Raw genomic sequence first — 20384 nt, 5'->3', positions numbered from 1 at the left:
AACAAAAATATTTTACACATTATTTTTCTTACCACTAACATATGAATGTAGCCAAGAGGCCACTGTTAAATATTGTATTTCACACTTATACTTCAGTTTTATGGGATTCTAGAGGCATTTTTATTTTATCTTTTTTATTTTAATGTTGGCTCAAATTCCACCTCACCAACAGCAACCCTGGTGCCGGTCCCAGCCCGGATATAATTTGGAGGGTTACGGCAGGAAGAGCATTCGCTGTATAAATCAACGTGGGGAACTTGTTGCGCTGTGGCGACCCCTGAAGGGACAAGCCGAAAGCCGCTGTTCGTACTTGAGTGAACATTCTCAGCAGTTCTTCCAGCCTTGCTCGTCTCTATTCCAAAAGTTGAGCACAGTTGCGGAAATCTGGACACCAGCAGAGGGACAGAAGTGTGAGTGCAGCATCTCTGAGAATGTCATGACTTCATCTCCAGCGATTGGAAATTAAATAGTTTGCGACATTTTAACAGTGCGTGGCAGCTGAGCCTTTATTAAAATCTACTGTGGGTACAGAAAGATTATATTTATTAAACATTATATTTATTTATTCTATTTGACTTATTCCCCTCCATGGAAAATCTAACAATGTAATGTATGAAGGTATTAATCATGATTGATAAGACTATTGGAAAATATTTACATCCAAACTGCGTAATTATGGAAATAATGCTGGTCTCTGCTGTCCATAGGTTCGACTCGCGCAGAGTCCTGAATGGAATGTACTTCAGTCCCAAAGTGGCAAGACTCTGGCATGACTCCTTGTAGACAGCAGAGTAAGGATTGGGTTGTATTTTTGGAAGGGTGTGTGTGTGTGTGTGTGTGTGTGTGTTTGTATGTGTGTGTGGTGGATTGGTCGCCTTGTTAGGTCTGCTAAAATATATCCAACAGCAGCGAGTGTCAGCTTGGTGGCAGGCACAGGGGAAGAGGGGCTTTTCTCTGTGGCCACCTGTACAGCCATGTAAGATCCTGGCTTATCAAAACCTACAACCACAAATAAGTCCGCTTAATAACCGATTGGCTCCAATTTTGTAACGCCGCATAATTCAATCTTAAACGAAACAGCAACGTATGTGAAATCGACGGAGCCAAGCAGAAGACACTGGAGTAACCTGAAGAAAAAGACCAGTTGAAGTTTCCGTGAAGTGTGTCGTGCGTCCGGGAGCTTGATGGCCACGCTCATAAAGCCCCAAACCACCTCCACAAGAAGAAACCCGCAAAAGTTCAGCACCAAGGATATATTCAGTCAATTTTGATGTCAGGTGAAGGTGAAGTCAGGCTGAGGGAGCTTTTATTTTTGGTAACAGGTAACAGGCAAAAACGAACTGACTTTGTAATCGGTGCGTAATTGGCTGCGTTACGGCATGAGTGGAGGTCGCTTTGAGTTTGACGACGGAGGAGCTTATTGCGGAGGCTGGGAGGGAGGCAAAGCCCATGGCCACGGCATCTGCACCGGACCCAAAGGCCAGGGCGAGTTCTCCGGCTCCTGGAACTACGGCTTCGAGGTGGTGGGAGTCTACACCTGGCCCAGCGGAAACACCTACGAGGGTTACTGGTCGCAGGGGAAGCGTCACGGTCTGGGAGTAGAAACCAAAGGACACTGGATTTACAAAGGGGAATGGACTCACGGCTTTAAGGGAAGGTATGGCGTCCGGATCAGCACTGCCAGTGGAGCAAAGTATGAAGGAACGTGGAATAATGGGCTTCAGGATGGATATGGAACAGAAACATATGCTGATGGAGGTGAGTTTTAAACGTGTTACAGTTTGAAATAGAGTTAAAGTCCCTTATTTATCATAGTACATAGTAGTACTGATTATTATTACAATTATTAAACTGGATTGTAATAATGGATGCGTTCATGCGTGTAGGGTTGTAGAGTTGTAGGTAAAGCTAATGCAAACTACCTTATATGCTGCCAGGAAGTATAATCTATAAAATGCATAATGTTGATCATTTGTTGATCTTGTGTTTTGTATATATCAGAACGGATTTTTATAATAAAATGCAGCATTAACTGAACTCAGATCAGAACAGCCGGAACACTGGACAATAAGAATGACAACAATTGTAAAGAATATGATCCTGCAGGTCTCTGCCAAACAGACCTGAAACAGTGGGCTCTCAGGATACCTAATGGTCCAACAAAGAGAGTCTGAAGACTGGGAGAGGAAGGACAGAGTGAGGCACACAGTATGGACACTTACAGCATGTCTCAGAGGGAACAAGCGCACAAACAAGCAAGTGATTTTGAAAGATGGAGTGATTTTGGACCAGTGTGAAATGGTGGCAGGCCTGAACAAAATATTTCAATAATCATGTCCAGGTGACACAAAGATGTAAATCAGGGCCTGTGGAACAGCCTTGGACAGAAAAAAACTAGGTAAAAACAAGAAAAGAAGCCTGAGATGCTAAATCTCTTTTCTAATTAGTATAAGAGTAGAAAATAACCTGTGGTGTCACAGGAAGTACAAGTGGAATCTGAATCCATAGTGTGCAAAAGATCACGTACCACTACACATACATTCGGTTTCAGACTTTATGCTGCAGTCTATTATGACAGGTTACTGTAATATTATTTATTTTTATGCTGTTGCATAGATTAACTTGTACAGTGTGTTTTATGTTTTTGAATGGGTTGTGTATGTAAAAGCTGAACATGCAAATTCATCGTTTTTAAATACATGTAGCGGAGGAAAATAACTAGGACTATGTTTATGAAATGTAGTACAGCAGTATGGACAGGTAAATATTCCATAGCAGCATCTAATGATATCTGAATATTCCCCCAGTTCATGTATTTTATTCATTTACTAAACTGAATAAATGTGAAAAATTACGATAGCAGTGGTTTTACTCTTTGACAGCTGACTCATCAGCTTTAAGGGCAGTCGGGTGGAAGTTGCAGTGGGGGGATGTGATAACACCAGATGTCAGGATGTAATAATAGCCCACAAGCACCAGGCCCTCTTGGCCTCACAGGCTAAGGCCTAGCCTGCACTATAATCCACATACAGTTCTCAATTTTAGCATGAGACCAGATCCTAAGATGACTTGTCAGTGAGCCTCCACAAGTTGACATGTAGTCGTGATGATGGTAGAGGATCATGAAAACGATTCCAATTGTCTTCACCCAATTTCTATAGCAAACGATTCAAGACCCTTGGAATTAGAGGAATAGTTGAGGATCTACTGTAACCATCTATCCATTAGATGCAATGTTTTAAATGACTATTTGGCCTCTTAGTGGCACTAGATAAAAAGTGACAAGCTCAGCAAAGTCAGCAGGAGTCATCCTCTGGGAACCATGACTAATTGTACTAAATTTCATGGCAATTTATAAAAGATTTGCTGCAGTGTTTCTGTGTGGACCAAAGTGTTGGCAGATAGAACAGACAACTGACGTTGACATCTGACCTAAAAACAGCTTTTTATGTTGGTCTGTGATACAGTTAGATTACAATTACTCCCCGTTCTCCAATGCAGGTACTTTCCAGGGTCAGTTCACAGGTGGAATGCGACACGGTTATGGCGTCCGTCAGAGTGTCCCTTATGGCATGGCAGCCGTTGTCCGCTCCCCTCTTCGTACCTCCTTGACCTCCCTACGCAGCGAGCACAGCAATGGTACCGTCCTGCAGCAGGACATCCCCATCATCACCACCACCAACACCTCAGGTGAGGAGACACCTGTTGCTACCCCCACCCATCTGGGACCATCTCGTGGAGGCTTCGCCCTTACCCTCCAGGTGGACCCAGAAGCAGTAAAGCCCAAGAAGAAGGGCCTGTTCCGCAGGGGCTCTCTGCTGGGCAAGCTGAAGAAGTCTGAGTCAAGCAGCTCGCTGTCGAGCCAGAAGAGCAAGATCAGTTTCCTGAGGACGGAATCAGCTCTCAGCTCCAATGCCAGCGACACCAATTCCACCATAAGCATTGGGGATGAGAGCCTGCCCGGAGCCGAGGATTTTCCGCCAGTAGAGTCCGACATTGATGCCACAACCACAGAGGTCTACATGGGCGAGTGGAAGAATGATAAGCGCTCAGGATATGGAATAAGTGAAAGGTCCAGTGGACTGAAGTATGAGGGTGAGTGGCTAAACAACCAGAGACACGGATATGGCTGCACCACCTTCGCTGAGGGAGGGAAGGAGGAGGGCAAGTACCTGAACAACATGCTGGTGAAGGCCATGAAGAAGAGGGTGATCCAGCTGAAGGGAACAAAGATAAAGCAGAAGGTGGAGCGAGCGGTGGAGGGAGCTCAGAGGGCTGCAGCCATTGCCAAGCAGAAGGCAGAGATCGCTGCATCCAGGTTAGAAGAGATTTGTGGAAAGATGATTCTTTGTGCACCTGTTTTGTCTTGTTTAGCAAAGCTCACATTTATTGGGACAAACCGCCTCTTAGCATTTTTAAGGTAAGAGACAGTTTGTTCTCCTGTTTGAATCACAGCATCACGCTTCTGATTTTCAAAAAATGATGAGCCCAGCAGTATCTGAAAAGCTCGAAAGCTCAAAATAATCTTTACTTATCTTCTGATTGAGTTTCGGTTAAGTTCCTTATTAATTAATGGACGGATTTGGGCACGGACGTTAATCTTAATAGATCAGGGACTCCCCAAAACCATGTCGACATGGAAGGTTGAATTCCTTTACAGGAGTGGTAGGTGTCTCCTCAGTAGTCTGCATCTTGGAAAGTTTTGGATTTATTTATAGGTTTAACTGTGATCCAACAGATGCACAGTGAATTCTTCCAAAGTCTTCTATAAGCGCATCAGCTCATGTAGAGACACAGGCATTAAAAAAGACACTTAAGTCCAGTCAACCCCCTTCAGTGACTCTCGCTTCTGGTCAAATTACCCCATGACAGGAGACACAGCCTAATGGATGTTTGTGAATGAACACATAGAGGAGAAATAACTCATTTCACACTCTGGATAATCAGATATTTAAATGTCTGTATACATGTTGTTTGGGACGTGAATTCTTACTTACTTGTGCTTCAAATATTTTGTCACTTTAGTTATTTCAATCTTTGCACCACTTGGAAAAAATGTCCCAGTTACCTCACAGTTTTCCCTCTGTATGTATCTGTTACTGTTGCTAGATTTCTGAACTGGCAGTTAATGACATTTCAACGCTGGGCTAATTTTAAAGCTGCACTGTCCCAATAAGCAGCTGCAACTGAACACTATCGCAGTTTGGACTTAGGACCCAAGAGCACATCCACAGAGGCAGTTGAGCTGAGTAAAAAGTTTATTTATACAAGGCAGACTAGACTAATACGCTAACAGGATGTAGTGACCAGGAAACCAGTAATCAATCTAAATTACATACTGTAGACGTAGTACTTAAACATAACATGAGTACTTCAATGGGGAAAACTTGGAGCTTCATACTTAACACGAAATACTGTAGTTACTTAATATAAGAAACCTTAACTTCCAGGGCTAGTAAGAAATTAGTTACAATTCTAAACAAAGGTTCTCAACAAAATGCAGACCAAATGCTAAGGCACAGAATGTGTGAGGCACTGACTTGGACATGATCAGAGAAAAAGATCATAGCCTAACAGGCGACAAACATGGTGAAGCCAAAACTCTGACTAAAGACAGACAAGAGAACATGTAGGAGAAACCTCCCCACACTGAGCGATAGCAGGCAGGGGCTTTATTGGCAACAGGGATCAGTGATCAATTTAAAACAAGTGTGATAATGACAGACATTGGACTGAATAAGGGACTGAGTGAGTGAGTGAGTGTGACAATCAGAGGCAGACTGAGTACGTGTGTGAAACTATGACCTATGAAAAGTTTTTAGTGCAGCTCAGCAGAGGGATAATTCACATGGAATTTGGTTTTCTAAAAACAGAATAAAACTGAGCATTAAGCAAAACTGAGCTCATAAAAAACTCAAATAAAATACAGCATAAATACCACAAAAGTACATCAGCACATTTTCAGCAGCAGCTGAGGCTCATTGCAGTTTCATTAGTTTTGCAAGCAGCTGGTCAAAAACAAAAACGATCTAATTAAAGTTAGACAAAAAAGCATTAAGCACCATTAAAATGTATCATCTGGGAACTATGACTGTATTTAACAAAATGTAAGTATAACTTTAATGTAAATCCCTCCAAAAGCTGTTGTTTTCAGTCAGAACCAAAGTACTTGACTGACAGATTGAAAAGCCTAAAGCAACTCTGCAAGCAAAAAATTAGACCAAACTTCACAGAATAACTCACCGAAGAAATTCTGATAAACTGCCCATAAACAGAAATGTTCAGCAAAATCATGGTTCGTCTGATTGTTCTCGTGGATTCACAGACACTCTCACCTTGAAAAAAGTTTCTCATTTGACTTTAAGTTGCACCTCATCTGAACTTGTGTGTCCAGAGTGGCTAACAAGTGCCCATGCTGGGCCCAGAAATTAATTTGGATTACTGGCATATTTGGCTCAAATCACGAAGCTGGGACATCTGCTGGGGACGTTATGTCTTTTCCTGAGGAACAAGTTTATTTTTGCATAAGGCTCTTTACTCTCTGCAAAATGAAAGGAATTTCATTTATTCTTACAGGCGAATGTAAATAATACTCTTGTGTATGTCTGTTAAACAGGCAGCCAGAAGATGTTTAGCAAGAGGCAGAGACAGTCTGGATCTGTCCAAAGGTTACAAAATCCACTAAAGCTCACTAAACACTTTGCAAATGTTTTAATACTGCTCATGTATTTCTGCTCACTTCAAAGTTTGGTGATCTAACCCAAAAGATGCTTTGTCCTGTATCGTTTGATCGATCAAGGTTTAAATACCATCAAATGACAGCTGATATTCTGAACCTTTGACATTTTTTAGGGGACTGTATACAGCATTATTATTACACAATGAACATTTAAAACATCATCTTTTTTTATGTACATGGAAACAAAGCCAGGTTTTCCTGTTTCCAGTATTTGTTAGTTAATCAATTCCATTTTAAGGGAATTTCTTTAAAACTGATGAAAAATTTCCACTTGGACTCAACGATGAACTGATTGGATTTTGCTGGACAAAGGTCAACGTCACTGTGACCTCGCATCCATCCAATTCTAATTAACACAATGATGTATGTCAGGAAAGCCTTGAGGGAACTTCATTACATCTGCTACAAATGTTCAATTGGAGTCATTGATTAACTGATTAAAATATGACGGTACAGTCATGTAAACTGGAACCCGACTGCTTGGCGAAGACATACAACCCCAGGGGTGGTAATTCTAGTTTCTCATGTCTCGTATTGTTCATACATCCATGCATTGGCCTTCAGTTTGTCTTTAACCGTACAAGGCAGCGCTGTTTTTGAGCACAGTCGTCTTCAGCACCTGAAAAAAGCTCAGTGTTTACAGCAGTGAGACTTGCATTGATGGACTGCAGATCCCTGTCCCAGCAGAAGGAAATCTAAATAGTGTACTCGGAGGATAAGCAGTATATAAGAGTTATGGCTTCGTGTTCATCGTATCAGTGCTTTAAGTTCACCTACAGCATATCCAGAGTTGTCTGGATTGAGCAGGGAATGGAAGCAAACCCTTATGAAACCTTGGTGGCTTTCATTTCATCCGAACATGATCTCATAGGAAATACATCTTCACATTCCTAATTATATAATTCCAACTACAAGAAGTACTATTTACTAAGCTCTGCATTAAAATACAGTTTTAGGTCATTGTATAAACAGACTGAAAAACCATTGCAAACAGCAGAAACTGGTATTTTTGAGTATTTACATTTTTTTCTACTTCATACTTCTGCTGCAAAATAATTCAGAAGAAAATAAAGTACATTTATCTGAGAGTAATTTAACCATTTCACCTGCAAACATAGAATATTGAATATATTATAAAGTCATTATATGCATAGTAGTTCCTTTCTCAAATGGTTTGATCTTGTCACAAAAATAATTGTAAAGTTTACACTAACACTTTAAGGTTATTTTTTACAACTTATTAGTCCATAGGGCCATTTTCTGCATAATAATTTAATTCCACTTTGCCTAGAATACCTGTGTGCTAGTTTACTTAAGCTGCGTTTTGAATGAAAGACTTTCAAAGTCCTTGTAAGGGAGAGTTTTTAATTTGCTGATATTGTAATGTTCACTGAAGAAAAGTGTCAGAGTACTGCCACCACTGTGGAAAACTAACTACACAGCAGCTACTCTAGAGTGCTCACTGAAATCCTTTATTATATAAGCACTTGGGACATGACACATCTGTTCCTGGCAGTGGTTTTCTCACGCTATGATCCTTTGGCAAGGAAGCCCAGGGTTAAAAATACATGTACAACCTGTGCACTGCAGAAGATGCCAGACCTGGCCCCTCCACGCCGAGTGAGGTGAGTGTTCAGTGGCAGTCAGACACACTGTGGGCATTGTTCCGCTGTGTGGTCGAGTAGCTGGGCATCTGGAGGAGGACCTGTGCAGCAGGACACAGTGCAAATGACGCACAAATAGGGGCCCTATGGTCACAGAGGAGCCCTGACTAAATATGGACAGGCGGACTCTTGCTGTATCACAATCACAGGGGAATGCAACAGCTGATTATCCTCCCCTCCCCCTCCCCCTCCCCCCCCTGTCAGACCCCATCTTTCCTGCCTAGTCACAGACACTCACCCAGACAGTTTTTTTAATACTGTAGCGGCTGTTTGTGTACACATGTTCCAGGTTATCGTCAAACTCACTGCCGTCTTGTTTTAGCTAATCACAAACTCTAAGGAGAGGACGACGCCGTGTGTACACAGTAGCTCTGCGTAAGGTTCAGCTCCTCCAGCCAGCAACAAATTAGAGATCTGAGTCCATCTTGCGTCAGCAGCGGTGTTAAAATGGCTCGACGGATATAAATATCACACGGCTCATAAGCAAGTGCTTAGGTATAAAGGGTTAACATATATACGTACCACACCTAGCTTGCATTTTGCGGCCTGGATTATGCACTGTGCCGCTGACAGAAGCATTAAGTGTTGGTCCGCTGGGCCAAACAAGTGTAAACACAGGCTACTTCTGACCTCAGCTTAGGACCATTTAGAGTCTTTTATAAGTTACTTATTCTATGAGAAGTTATGTCAGGGTTCCTTATGTGAACTCTTTGCAATGTTGTAATGAGCTTGCAATTAGCACTTAATGGATTTTTTACTTTATTATACAAAGCATGTCTTTCATGCACACACACATTTACACACAGACTCACTCCAGAGTTGAATAGGACCCTCTACAAAGATCTAGTGGCACATGCCACAGTGACAGAATATCTCTAGCCATCAGTGAGCTCCAGGACAACTGCAGCATAACAAAAAACAGATGGTTACAAAACAGCGGAACAGTGTAGAAAGGCTTTCAATTTAAGTTATGGGTTACTGCTAATTCCATAATTCATATCTTTGGGCGGTAAATGCAGATTCCTCTCAGCTGAGTTTTCCTGCAGCTGACTTCTCATCACTCCTCAGAGTACAACCAGTGTCTCCTTAGAGCAGCGCCAAAAGCGTAAAGAGTATTTAGGTCACAGTGTCAAATGTCATTTTTGGTCTCAGAGAGACACTGGAAGACCATCACAGACTGAAAGTACTTATATAAGTTGAAGGGGCTGTGTATTATGATCTGACTGATAATTCGTATATATCATTTAATAATTTAGCAGAACACGTACACCCCCCATCCCCAGAAATGATGGGCCGTTGTGTAAAATTTAAGTAAAGACAATTCAGTGAGTTCCAGATCATTTGCAACATACTTGTATCGTAAACTATGCAAATACAACATATAAAATATTTTTGTTGGAGGGGATATATGCTCACCTTTAAATAGGATCTTAGCAAGATGTCTCATAAAATTAGCAAAAAAGGGTAAAAAAAAAAACACTCACAAGTGTGGTTCATTGGCATCAATTTAGTATCATGAATGAGTAGGAAGAGAATAACATTTCTCAATGTGAAATTGCAAAGAATTTGGGGATTTTATGAATTTTGGGTCAAAAAAGTCATGAAAACATTCAGAGAATCCAGAGAAGTCTCTGCACATAAGGGACAAGACCAAAAAAGCCAGTACTGAATGTTTGTAAATGCACTTTTCTACCCATTGGCACTCAAAGCGTTTTACACTGCTTCTTATTCAGCCATTCACAATCTCACTCAAACACACACACCGATGGGGGAGCTGCTATGCAGCTAACCAACGCTCATCAGGAGCAACTAAGTTGGGGTCCAGTGTCTTGCTCAAGGACACTTTGACATGTGACCAGAGGAGCCGGGGATTAAACCAACAACTGCGAGATTGGTGGACAACCGCTCTACCTTCCTTCGCCACAGTCCCCCTTTGTGACCTTCAGGGTCTCAGGCAGCTCTTTCAGCAGCACAAAGACAAACCACATTCTGTTTAAGTTACAACATCATGGACAGTCATGAACAGATAGTGGGCTGACGTGACCTGCCTGAAGTCCAGACCTGTCACCCACTGAAATCATTTGGTGCATTGTGAGGTAAAAACTAGGACAAACAAGGCCCTGAACTGTTGAGCAGTTATTTCAACTTTTTTCAGAAATGTCGCTTGCATCAAATTCAACGTTAGTATTTAAAAAAAAAATAGGTTTCTAATGATTTGCAATTGACTGGAAATGAAATATAAATGCAAATGCAAATCATTGCCTTTCTCATTTAAATGCCTTTTACAACTTCTCATATGTTTTGGATTCCACAGAATATGTAAAAGCCTATGGCAAATTTTAAAAGGCTCATAATTCAGATTATGTTTTGGACTTCTTACATGTAAGATCTGTCATAGAGATCGGTCGAGGCAGATGGCCGTCCACCCTGAGCCTGGTTCTGCTGGAGGTTTCTTCCGTTAAAGGGAGTTTTTCCTCTCCACTGTTGCCTATGGCTTGCTCCAGGGGGAATTGTTGGGTTCTCTTTATATATCTTTATAATCTTGACTTTATTCTGTAAAGTGCCCTGAGATGACTTTGTTGTGAATTGGCGCTATATAAATAAAGTTGAATTGAAATTGAATTGAATAATAGAGGCTGTTAGATATTAGTGTGACATAACAGAGGATATGGATGAAAATGTAGTTCTGTGATTTGCCATTGCTGTAATTAAATGTTTGGAATTACCCAACATGTACAGTATTTGTGAACAAGTTCCATCAGGAAATGTTACTCAGTATTAGGGGTTAAATCATTTTTTTCTTTTCTATCCATTAGAGGCATGTGCTCTAACTTTGCTTTTGAGGACGTGTCAATGTCCGGCTTAAGTCTGGGGTTTCTGCACGTGTATGGTATTGAGACTTGTACTAGTCTTAAGCTATAAGGCACCGATTGGCAACACATTCAATGGGTTGGGGTGAATAACAGCAACTGTAGTCATCTTACTGTAACTTGTTGCAGTAAGATGCTGGGTTTATTTTGGCCTTTTCTGGCTACTGTTCGTTCAGATGAGTGAAAGTAACTAAAAGTTGATAACATGAATGTATTTAACTCCTGTAAGTGAGTAGAATTGTCAGGCAGCCTACTTCTATATTTAACTTTACACCTCTCAGCATTTCATAGCATTTCATATGTGCTCTACGTTTGACAATTATAGGAAGGTTTCTTTTTTTAAAAATCCTTATTTTACACAAACCCAATGTTAAAATCCTATAATGTGTTTATTTTACCTGCAAGGGCCTGTGTGCAGCACAGCAAAAAATGTTACTTGGATAATCGTATATCAATAGTATAATCAAGAAAATGTATTTACAGTAAAATATATTAATTATCATCATCATTATTGTTGTATGCTTATATAAATAGCATGTTGGTGGTGTATCTGGCTAATTTTTTTATTATTTTATATAGAAACACAGCTATAAATTATTTTCAGAAAGTATTCATCTCCAGATTGTTTGAATAATGGATTTACTTGGTTTGGACATATTCAGATCATAGGGAGAAATGCAATATAACCAGATGTTGTGGAGTAAACGGTACATTTCTCTCTGAACTGCAGTAGAGTAAAAGTATCATAAAATTAAAATAGTAGAGAATACACACCTTTAACTTGCACCTAAGTAAAGCACTTAATAACTGTACTGAGAGGTGGAAGATGAGGTCAGTTTTCAGGAAGAAGCCATCTGTAATTGTCCTTTCTCCTCCACTCGCCAACAGGCAGGTTACCCAGCAGAACTTACTAGCTGCCTTATTGCCAGCTATTAAAACCCACCACTCTGTTAAAAGGGCCATGAGGAACCAAATCCAGGTGTTTGTGGAAATCTGTTTGTCTCCTCAGCAACCAACAGCTGTGTAAAGTCTCACCTCAGTTTAGTTGCTGAAATGAAGCATGTAATCTGACCACAGCAAATGTGAAGCCTTAAAGGAGCCTGGTGATGTTATATATCAGCCACAACATTACTACTGATGGTCTTAATAATGCCATATGACCATACATATACTCTTTAACATATAATCTTTAGCTACACACTGCAATATGTGATGCACTGTGTGTAGAGGCGGTAGAAGTACACAAACTCAATACTTGAGTAAAAGTGAGTATTGGCCTAAAAAACCTTTCTATTAATTAAAACTAAATAAAAGTGAATTATTTACATTTTACTTTAATTACAGAAGTAAGAGTACTTCGCTAGGAAAACAATGTAGTTTTAAAAATACTGATTATGATAATTATGGCAAAACATGTACAGGAATTAATAAAAACATAAGGGTCAAAAGGTCACTGTTGGTAAAGGTGAAGCTGATTTTAACCACTTTATGTGCTGACAGTTGGTTAACACATAATGATGCAACAACATTTATTAGTTCATTATAGTTCATGTCAAATTAAATTTTATTTAAAACCACATCATAGTTTTATATGAAAACCATCACATAGTATTAATGTTCTGTTCTTATCTGTGTATATTTTCTTTATGGCAATGCATCCCATGAAGATAAGATAAGATGAACCTTTATTTGTCCCGGAAAGGGGGAAGTTGCAATGTTAAAGAGACCTAAAGACCAAAACCAACAATGAACTTATCTAACTAACAAGTCAACATAAACATTATATCAGCCATAGAGTTCAATTAAATGGACACGAGGCACATTGCATTTTAATTTTGAAAGGCTAAAAATAGTCTCCAAAAAATGTTGTATTGAGTACTTTGTGTGAACCAGTGTAAAGTTACACCAAGTATCCACTGTGTAATCACAAGAAGTAATTCTCCCAGTTAATATGGTACAAACAGCAGCAGCTTTGATCTCTCAGCATTCGACAACCAAGTTTTAGAAATGTTTGCAGGCTGACGTCTCAAATTTGTTAGTCAGTCAGTAGTAAAACATCTAAACAAGTAGCCGACGTTTATTGTCTGCTACTTGTTTAGATGTTTTGGGAGGGAAATGGGAGGATTGCAGGGCAATCTGACATAAAGATTCAGGCCAGTTCAGCACCCGGACTCTTCTCCTGCAAAGCCATGCTGTTGTGATGGATGCAGTATTTGGTTTAGCATTGTCTTGCTGAAATATGCAAGGCCTTTCCTGAAAGAGAACAGTTTTCCGTTTTGCCTCAGACCATTTTAAATGAGCTTTGGCCCAGAGAACATGGCAGTGTTTCTGGATCGTGTTCACATATGGTTTCTTCTTTGCAGCTTTACCTTAAATTTGTGGATTGTACAGTGAGCTGTGTTCACATACAGTGATTTCGTAAGTGTTCCTGAGCTCATGCAGTAATGTCTAGTAGAGAATCCTGCCTGTTTTTATTGCTGTGCCGCCTGAGGGCCCAAAGATCACACACATCCAGTTTTGACCTTGTTTCACAAATTTTTGGCAAAGTTTCTCACAGATTGCTGAACTTCTGCTCACCTTTCCATTCAAGAGGCTCTGCCTCTCTAAAATGCTCCTTTTATATCCAGTCATGTTACTGACCTGTTGCCAATTAACCTAATTAGTTGTCAAATGCTCCTCCAGCAGCAATTACTTTTCCAGCCTTTTGCCCCTGTTCCAACTTTTTTGAGATGTCTTGCTGCCATCAAATTCAAAACGAGCTAATATTTTCCATGATACGGTAAAATTTCTCAGTTTCAACATCTGATATGTAGCTTATGTTCTACTGTGAATAAAATATGGGTTGATGAGATTTTACATGAGGTTTACATGAGATACATGATGATGAAGTTTTTAATTTACGTTTTCACATCTTCCCAGCTTTTTTAGATCTGCAGTTGTACTATATTTGTATTATTTCTGTTTATTCTACATTATTTATTGATTTATTTATTTATTGATTTATTTATCTTAGCCTTCCTTATCAGCACACATTTATTCTGTTACTTGTTCCTCAGTTGCTTCAGACAGAAGCTTGTGAAACTGTGAATGTTACATAAATTATGCATAACGGCTAAGATCTTGAGTTTGCTTCAAAATTTGACTCACTTCTCTTTTTTGCCATTCTACCGTGTGACCTCTTCTCTGTCTCCCTCTCCAATATATTGGATGATTCAGTCTAACTAACCTGCCAGCAATAACAACTGTCTTATTAGTGGCAATAAAGGTCTGAATTATTTCTGTCATAGTCTTCGAGCAGACAAAGATGCCTCCTCTGTCTATAGCTAATAATACTGATGAGCCATATATGACAAGATGATTGAATGCTATAAATAAGTCCCATGCTTTGGTGTTTTTGGGCTAAAATTGTTTTAAGCCATCATATTCAGAGTCTTTTTCATTTCATTAGGAAGGTTAAGATCAAATTGACAGAGCATAAAACATGGATTGATATTATACAATAACAAATAACATACCCTGGAAGAGATAATTCAAAACTATTGTATACTTCTCCTTGAATATAAAGCACTATCCCTAATATTGCACTTTTTTGGGGGGGGGGGGGGGGGGGGGGTGTTACATTGACATACCTAGTTGTGATATTACTGTGCCTTTAGTTTTATTAATTTAGTATATTTATGACAACATTTGGTCTAATATCAGTATAATGTAAAAATGCCTTTCACATTTTATAACAAACAATGTGCAAAATACTTTCTTCCTTTGACAAAGCAGTTAACTGCAAGATTAATTTGTTGTTAAAGCAACAGTTTAACATTTTTGGATTCGTTTTTGTTTTCTTAATGTGAGGTAAAAAGATCAACGGTTTGTTAAATTTCCACCATGCAAACCGTCACACCCTGCTTTCAGTCTTTATGCTAAGCTACACTAACTATACAAGTCTTATCTTCTATGAGTATATACACGTTTATTATCAAGCTTCATGCTCACAATGAGGAATTTGAAACAATGTACAGGGAATGAAAGTAACACTAACACTCCCACAGTATTTCAATTAGTCTTCACATTGTAATTCCTGCCACTGACGGTTAAAGATTGAAATACTGGAAAACATTAGGATGATTACAATACTACAAGTGATGAAATGTGTTGCGTCTGTCCCCCTGCAGAACTGCCCACGCAAAAGCCAAGTCAGATGCAGCTGATCAAGCTGCTAAGGCCTCCAACACTGAGTCCAGCATTGCCAGACTGGTGGCCAAAGAGTTGTCCCCTTCCTTCTACCAGCCAGGTCAGTGAACATCACCCTGTCTTTGTTAGGCTTTCTGCAACATGGATAAATATGTATTCAAGCTTTTACTTTCCACAAACTCGCCTTCATGTGGATCAAAACTGCCACAACACTACCATTTATCAACTCCTATTGATTGTATAAAAGTGAACAGCAAACATCAACCGCTAACGACCAATCTAATTCAGATCCTTACCAGCACACCACCTTATGCTAGCAGATCCTTCACCACAAGGGCAGTTGCATTTGAATGTCTAAAAAAGGAACATCTTACTAGGTTGAAGGGATCATATCACTTTCATTGCAGCTCTGTCGACACACACTCGCACATTCACACAAATGCACATAAGCCATTTAGGAGCTCCTTACATATTTTCCGCTGCTTTCTCTCTCAGCATAGGGCTTTAAGGGATAAGACACAGACTCAAAGGAGTCCAGCTTGCATGGCTGGATTGTCTTTTATTATTATACAAATGGACAAGACCTGGCTGAGTCTTCCAGAGCATTCTTTCACGAAAGACCTCAACAAGTAGAGAATAACACAGATATACAGTGTCAGTGACTTAATATATTATATTTACAAGTGAAAGGATCAATCTATATCTAATCTAATATTGATTGTTTTTCTTATCGTCATGAAAACCAAAACCAGCAATGCGTCAGTAGACTTACAAGAATTGCCCTGTGGTCAATAACTAATATAACTAAAGTATAGATTGTGATTGTGGCTATTAGTGGAACTTGATGACAGCAACATCTTAATAAAAGTAAATTGTAGATCTTTATAGAATCTAAGATAAAAATAAAAAAGACACAGATACTGATACAGATATCTAATTACTCAGATACAGAGAAACAGCAGAACCAGGTTGTTATAAGGTTGACAGCTCTAATTCAAATGAAAATTACAGATCAGATGTTTGTATGTTTGTTACACAGGACCTGAGTATCTGAAGAAGAGACTATTACAGGAGATTGTTGTGGGCATTGAGAACACAGAAACTGTCATGCATGAGCCACTGCTAGCTGAGGAGGAGCCCCTACCCACTCCACCTGAAAGTCCACTCATCAATGAACTAGACGGCCTCATGCCTGGCTCATCCCCAGGGCGCACCCCCTCCCCAAGCCCAGGCATCATCACTAAAGGAGATCCCAAACTCCTCAATTCAGGAAGCTGGAATGAAGATAAAACCAGCAAAGATGGTGGTAGTAAAGGTGGGAGTAAACCCAACAGCAGGCCCAGTAGTCGCCCCACTACCCCTTCAGCCCCCATTACTGCTCCTGCCTCAGCTGCACCTGAAGAAAGAGGGGCCCCCAGCAGCCGCGGCCCCTCTCGAAGTCCGAGCCATCAGAGCAACAAAACCGAGCAGGGCTCTGACCTGGAGATCAAGCCCCTACAGAAGTTTGACTCCAAGGCAAAAGCACTCGATATCAGCACTGTAAGGAATAGCCTCATCTCTCCAGATGAAGAGGAAGCACCCCGTCCTGCTTCCAAAGTGCCCTCCAAAGCTGTCACCCCTGAACCTAAACCCGCTGAGCCCAAACCTGAAAGAGCTCCATCAGTCCATGAACGAGCGCCGTCTTTGTCTGAAAACAAAGTGGAGCCCAGGGAGGTTAGCAGGCCACCCAGTAAAGCAGAGACAAAGCCATTACCAAAACGACAGCCCAGTCCAACTCCGACCCCAAAACCTGCTCCCAATATTGAATCTAAACCAGTACCAAAGCAAGTCGAAGCCAAAAGTATAGTTGCCAAACCAGCCCTGAAGGTAGAGCCCAAATCTGAAGTCCGACTGAAGGCTATTGTGTCGAGCCCAAGAACTGCTGTGACTGCAGAGTCTTTGGATCTGGAGGTAACATAGTAAATATATATTTCAAATTTCATCATTTTGTGTTGCTTTTTATATATTGTTCTGTACCAACATCAGGCCAAATTTTCAACATCAAGGTCTTACTTTAAAACCATACAAACACCCTTCTGGGTGTTTAATACTGATTAGTAAATGTTAGCATGTAAAATGCAAACCTAAGATGATGAACGCAACCAACACACACACAAAAAAAAAACTGTCATCTACACATTTTACATTTGTATGGGTTAGTTGCCACGGTAATTTCCACAATCCTCTAGTAATGACACACATTCACAAACAAGGAAATAATAGTAAGCACATCATCTTATTGTAAAGTGGGTCATACACTGACTTTACTGTCCTTGTACCACTTATGTTCATATCATTTCAAGGGTCCAAACACTATAATGATCTGCATGGTGATCCTGCTGAACATTGGCCTGGCCATCCTCTTCATACACATCTTGTCATGAGATACTGTCCACCACCTCAGGTAATACAATGCAGTTTTTTCCTTGTATCAAATTAAATAACCTGTCTGTAGTAATTGAGCAAAAGACGTTTATTAAAAGGTGAATGTTGGTTTGCTGCAGGTCACTGGCAGTGCTGAAGAGACAGAGAGAAAACCCTTTTCTGAACCTTAGTAAGATCAGAGACTGCTGAGGGGAAAGAGAAGCCTCTCGCCAACGGCCACAGCTCTTCTAAAAGCTTTTGTTGGTGTGACCGAGCGATGTCCTGTGACGCTCCTCTCTTTCCATAGGTTAGAGAAAATGAATAATACTGAACTTCGGAAACAATTCAGTACATCTGAACATGATGACATTTTTATGTTAAGTTGGAGGGGGGCAGGGACTGGATGGTAGAGAATGTTTAGGAGTCACTCAAGAATTTATTTTGTCCACAGTGTGTCACAAGTGTGTCAACAATGTTTTGCAAAGGAAAAGCATGTAATTGGTACAGAATCTGACTGAATAGACAAACTCAACAAATAATTATGGATGTTGGTGTCATGTAATTGCTGAGGAAACGCCGATAGCATACAGAGTATTCTTCTCACTATGCCTTGAACTTGACTTTTTCAACGTAAAGATGCCTGCAGCCATTGTGTGAAGGATTTGAAAGTGATGACTGTTACAATCTTTGTTTTTATTTTCTGAACTGTCCAGTATAAGGCATGAAGGATGAACTAGATCATGAAAATACTGCTGAAATACTGCAAAACCAAAGCTACTGTAAAGCCATGTAATTGTTTTCATCTTGTCGCTCTTTACTCTGTCAGCAAAATCTCCAGAGCCTTTTTAGCGTCATTTTATCTAACAGCATCTTGAAATATCTGTATGTGAGACCTTGTTGTACTGCACTGTGAAATTTTCTATTTTCACTGGGATTTATATACATTTGTTTATGCTGCTTTAGTTTGGGAGCTGATAAACCAAATAGAGAAGGAAAATAGGAAGCTTCTGCCTGTCACGGCTGTTGTGTACTGTATGTTCCTGTGGCGTATACAAAGCTGTTGGTTTTAAAGGAGTTGTGTATGATTTGCAATAGGATGAGCAAGCAGACAAGCACAAGGTGGGTAACATAGGATAACATGCTCGCCTGAGATTTGATGTTCTCAAGTATGTTTCAGTATAAAAAAAAAAAATCATCCACTGTTCCACAACATTATATTCAGGGGCTGTTGCGCTTTACAGCCAGAAATGGATTCAAATTTTATATGTATGACGGCACTGTATCTATGTGCGTTTGCGCCATTTTGATGTGCAGATCTTTTCAGCATTAAAAACTAACCTGCCATAGGATTTAGCTGTCAAAGAAATATGCAACCCTAATTTTATTTATTTTCTCAAGGGGAGTCAGTCAGATTATCTTGTGACTGCATGTGAGATGGAGAAATTTATAGATTATAGATTATGATTCTTAACTCCATGTCTTAAGTTGAGAAGAGCATACTTTCTCATAATTATTTAGCCTATTGGCATTTACGGTTGGAAAGATTTGAGTTTCTTGAGCTGAAATCTGAAGTCAAAATGGCAGATTAACATAATACTAAGTGCAATACAACTTCTCTTCATACAAGTTTGTGTAGTCATTTTGTTCATATTGATGCATTTAGCAAATAAAATGGTACTTAAATTTCAAGAAAAGTATTTGTGCAGCCAAACCTGTCGAAATTACAAAGCTCAAATTAAATAAAAACTTTTAACACCTGTCACTGTGTTATGTACCAGGACTTTATTTGTCCCTAATGGGAAAGTCATGTATTTGATATGTAGAAATGGGGTGATTTTTAATTTCTGAGTGGATTATTTAAACTGTCCTTTGGCAAGAAGACAAAAGACACCTGAATCCCTTTGTGATGCTTTTTGATGAAGCTGTTTTGATGAAGCTGTTCTGTAGCTGAATGACATCCAATCTCTGCTATGGCATATTTTGTGAATATTTTATTATTTAGGTAAATCAGTCAGCCAGCATAGAAGGTCTTTCCCACATGTTGCCTCTATCACCTTTTTCTTTGTGCATTTCTAAATTTCTTCCATGATTTTCATACAATGTCGAGAAGATTACCAGTCTGCTAACAGCGGAACTAAGTATTTTTAAACACCACCTGTCTGGCAGGATCAGACACCCCCAATCCCTCCCTTGGGCCACAGAGAATACCACAAACACTATTTTAAAACCAGACTGGGTTTAGGTACATTAGGTTTAAGTCCTTCACAGAATACACCAAAAATCACATAATAAATCTAAAGTGAGAATCGCAATTAATACACCGAGTCGTTAAACTACAGGCTATCTTCAGCTTCAGGTTCAATTTAAAACTTAGACATTTGTTACTTGCAGCATGCTTTGAATTCCAAACATCTCCTGAACACTGCTGCCCCTATGTGACATCAGTAGAGCTGCAAGATCATTTCAATAGTTAAATGTTTAAACACTAAATGGTTAACATTGGCTTTGGAGATAAAAAGG

The 20384-nt window shown here is 39.9% G+C and overlaps 1 protein-coding gene across 1 annotated transcript; it reads left to right on the top strand.

Moving 5' to 3' along the window:
- The first annotated feature begins 886 nt into the window (after positions 1-886).
- jph2 (junctophilin 2) lies at positions 887-19626 on the top strand. Its single transcript, XM_067526842.1, has 6 exons — positions 887-1758; positions 3502-4318; positions 15443-15561; positions 16501-17411; positions 17804-17904; positions 18005-19626. The coding sequence occupies exons 1-5, from the start codon at positions 1380-1382 to the stop codon at positions 17882-17884; spliced, it is 2307 nt and encodes a 768-aa protein (XP_067382943.1). The 5' UTR covers positions 887-1379; the 3' UTR covers positions 17885-17904; positions 18005-19626.
- The last annotated feature ends 758 nt before the right edge of the window (positions 19627-20384 follow it).

The sequence above is a fragment of the Channa argus genome, chromosome 13 (assembly GCF_033026475.1).
Source record: "Channa argus isolate prfri chromosome 13, Channa argus male v1.0, whole genome shotgun sequence".
NCBI classification, from domain to species: domain Eukaryota; kingdom Metazoa; phylum Chordata; class Actinopteri; order Anabantiformes; family Channidae; genus Channa; species Channa argus.
This window is presented reverse-complemented; position numbering and strand designations above follow the sequence as displayed.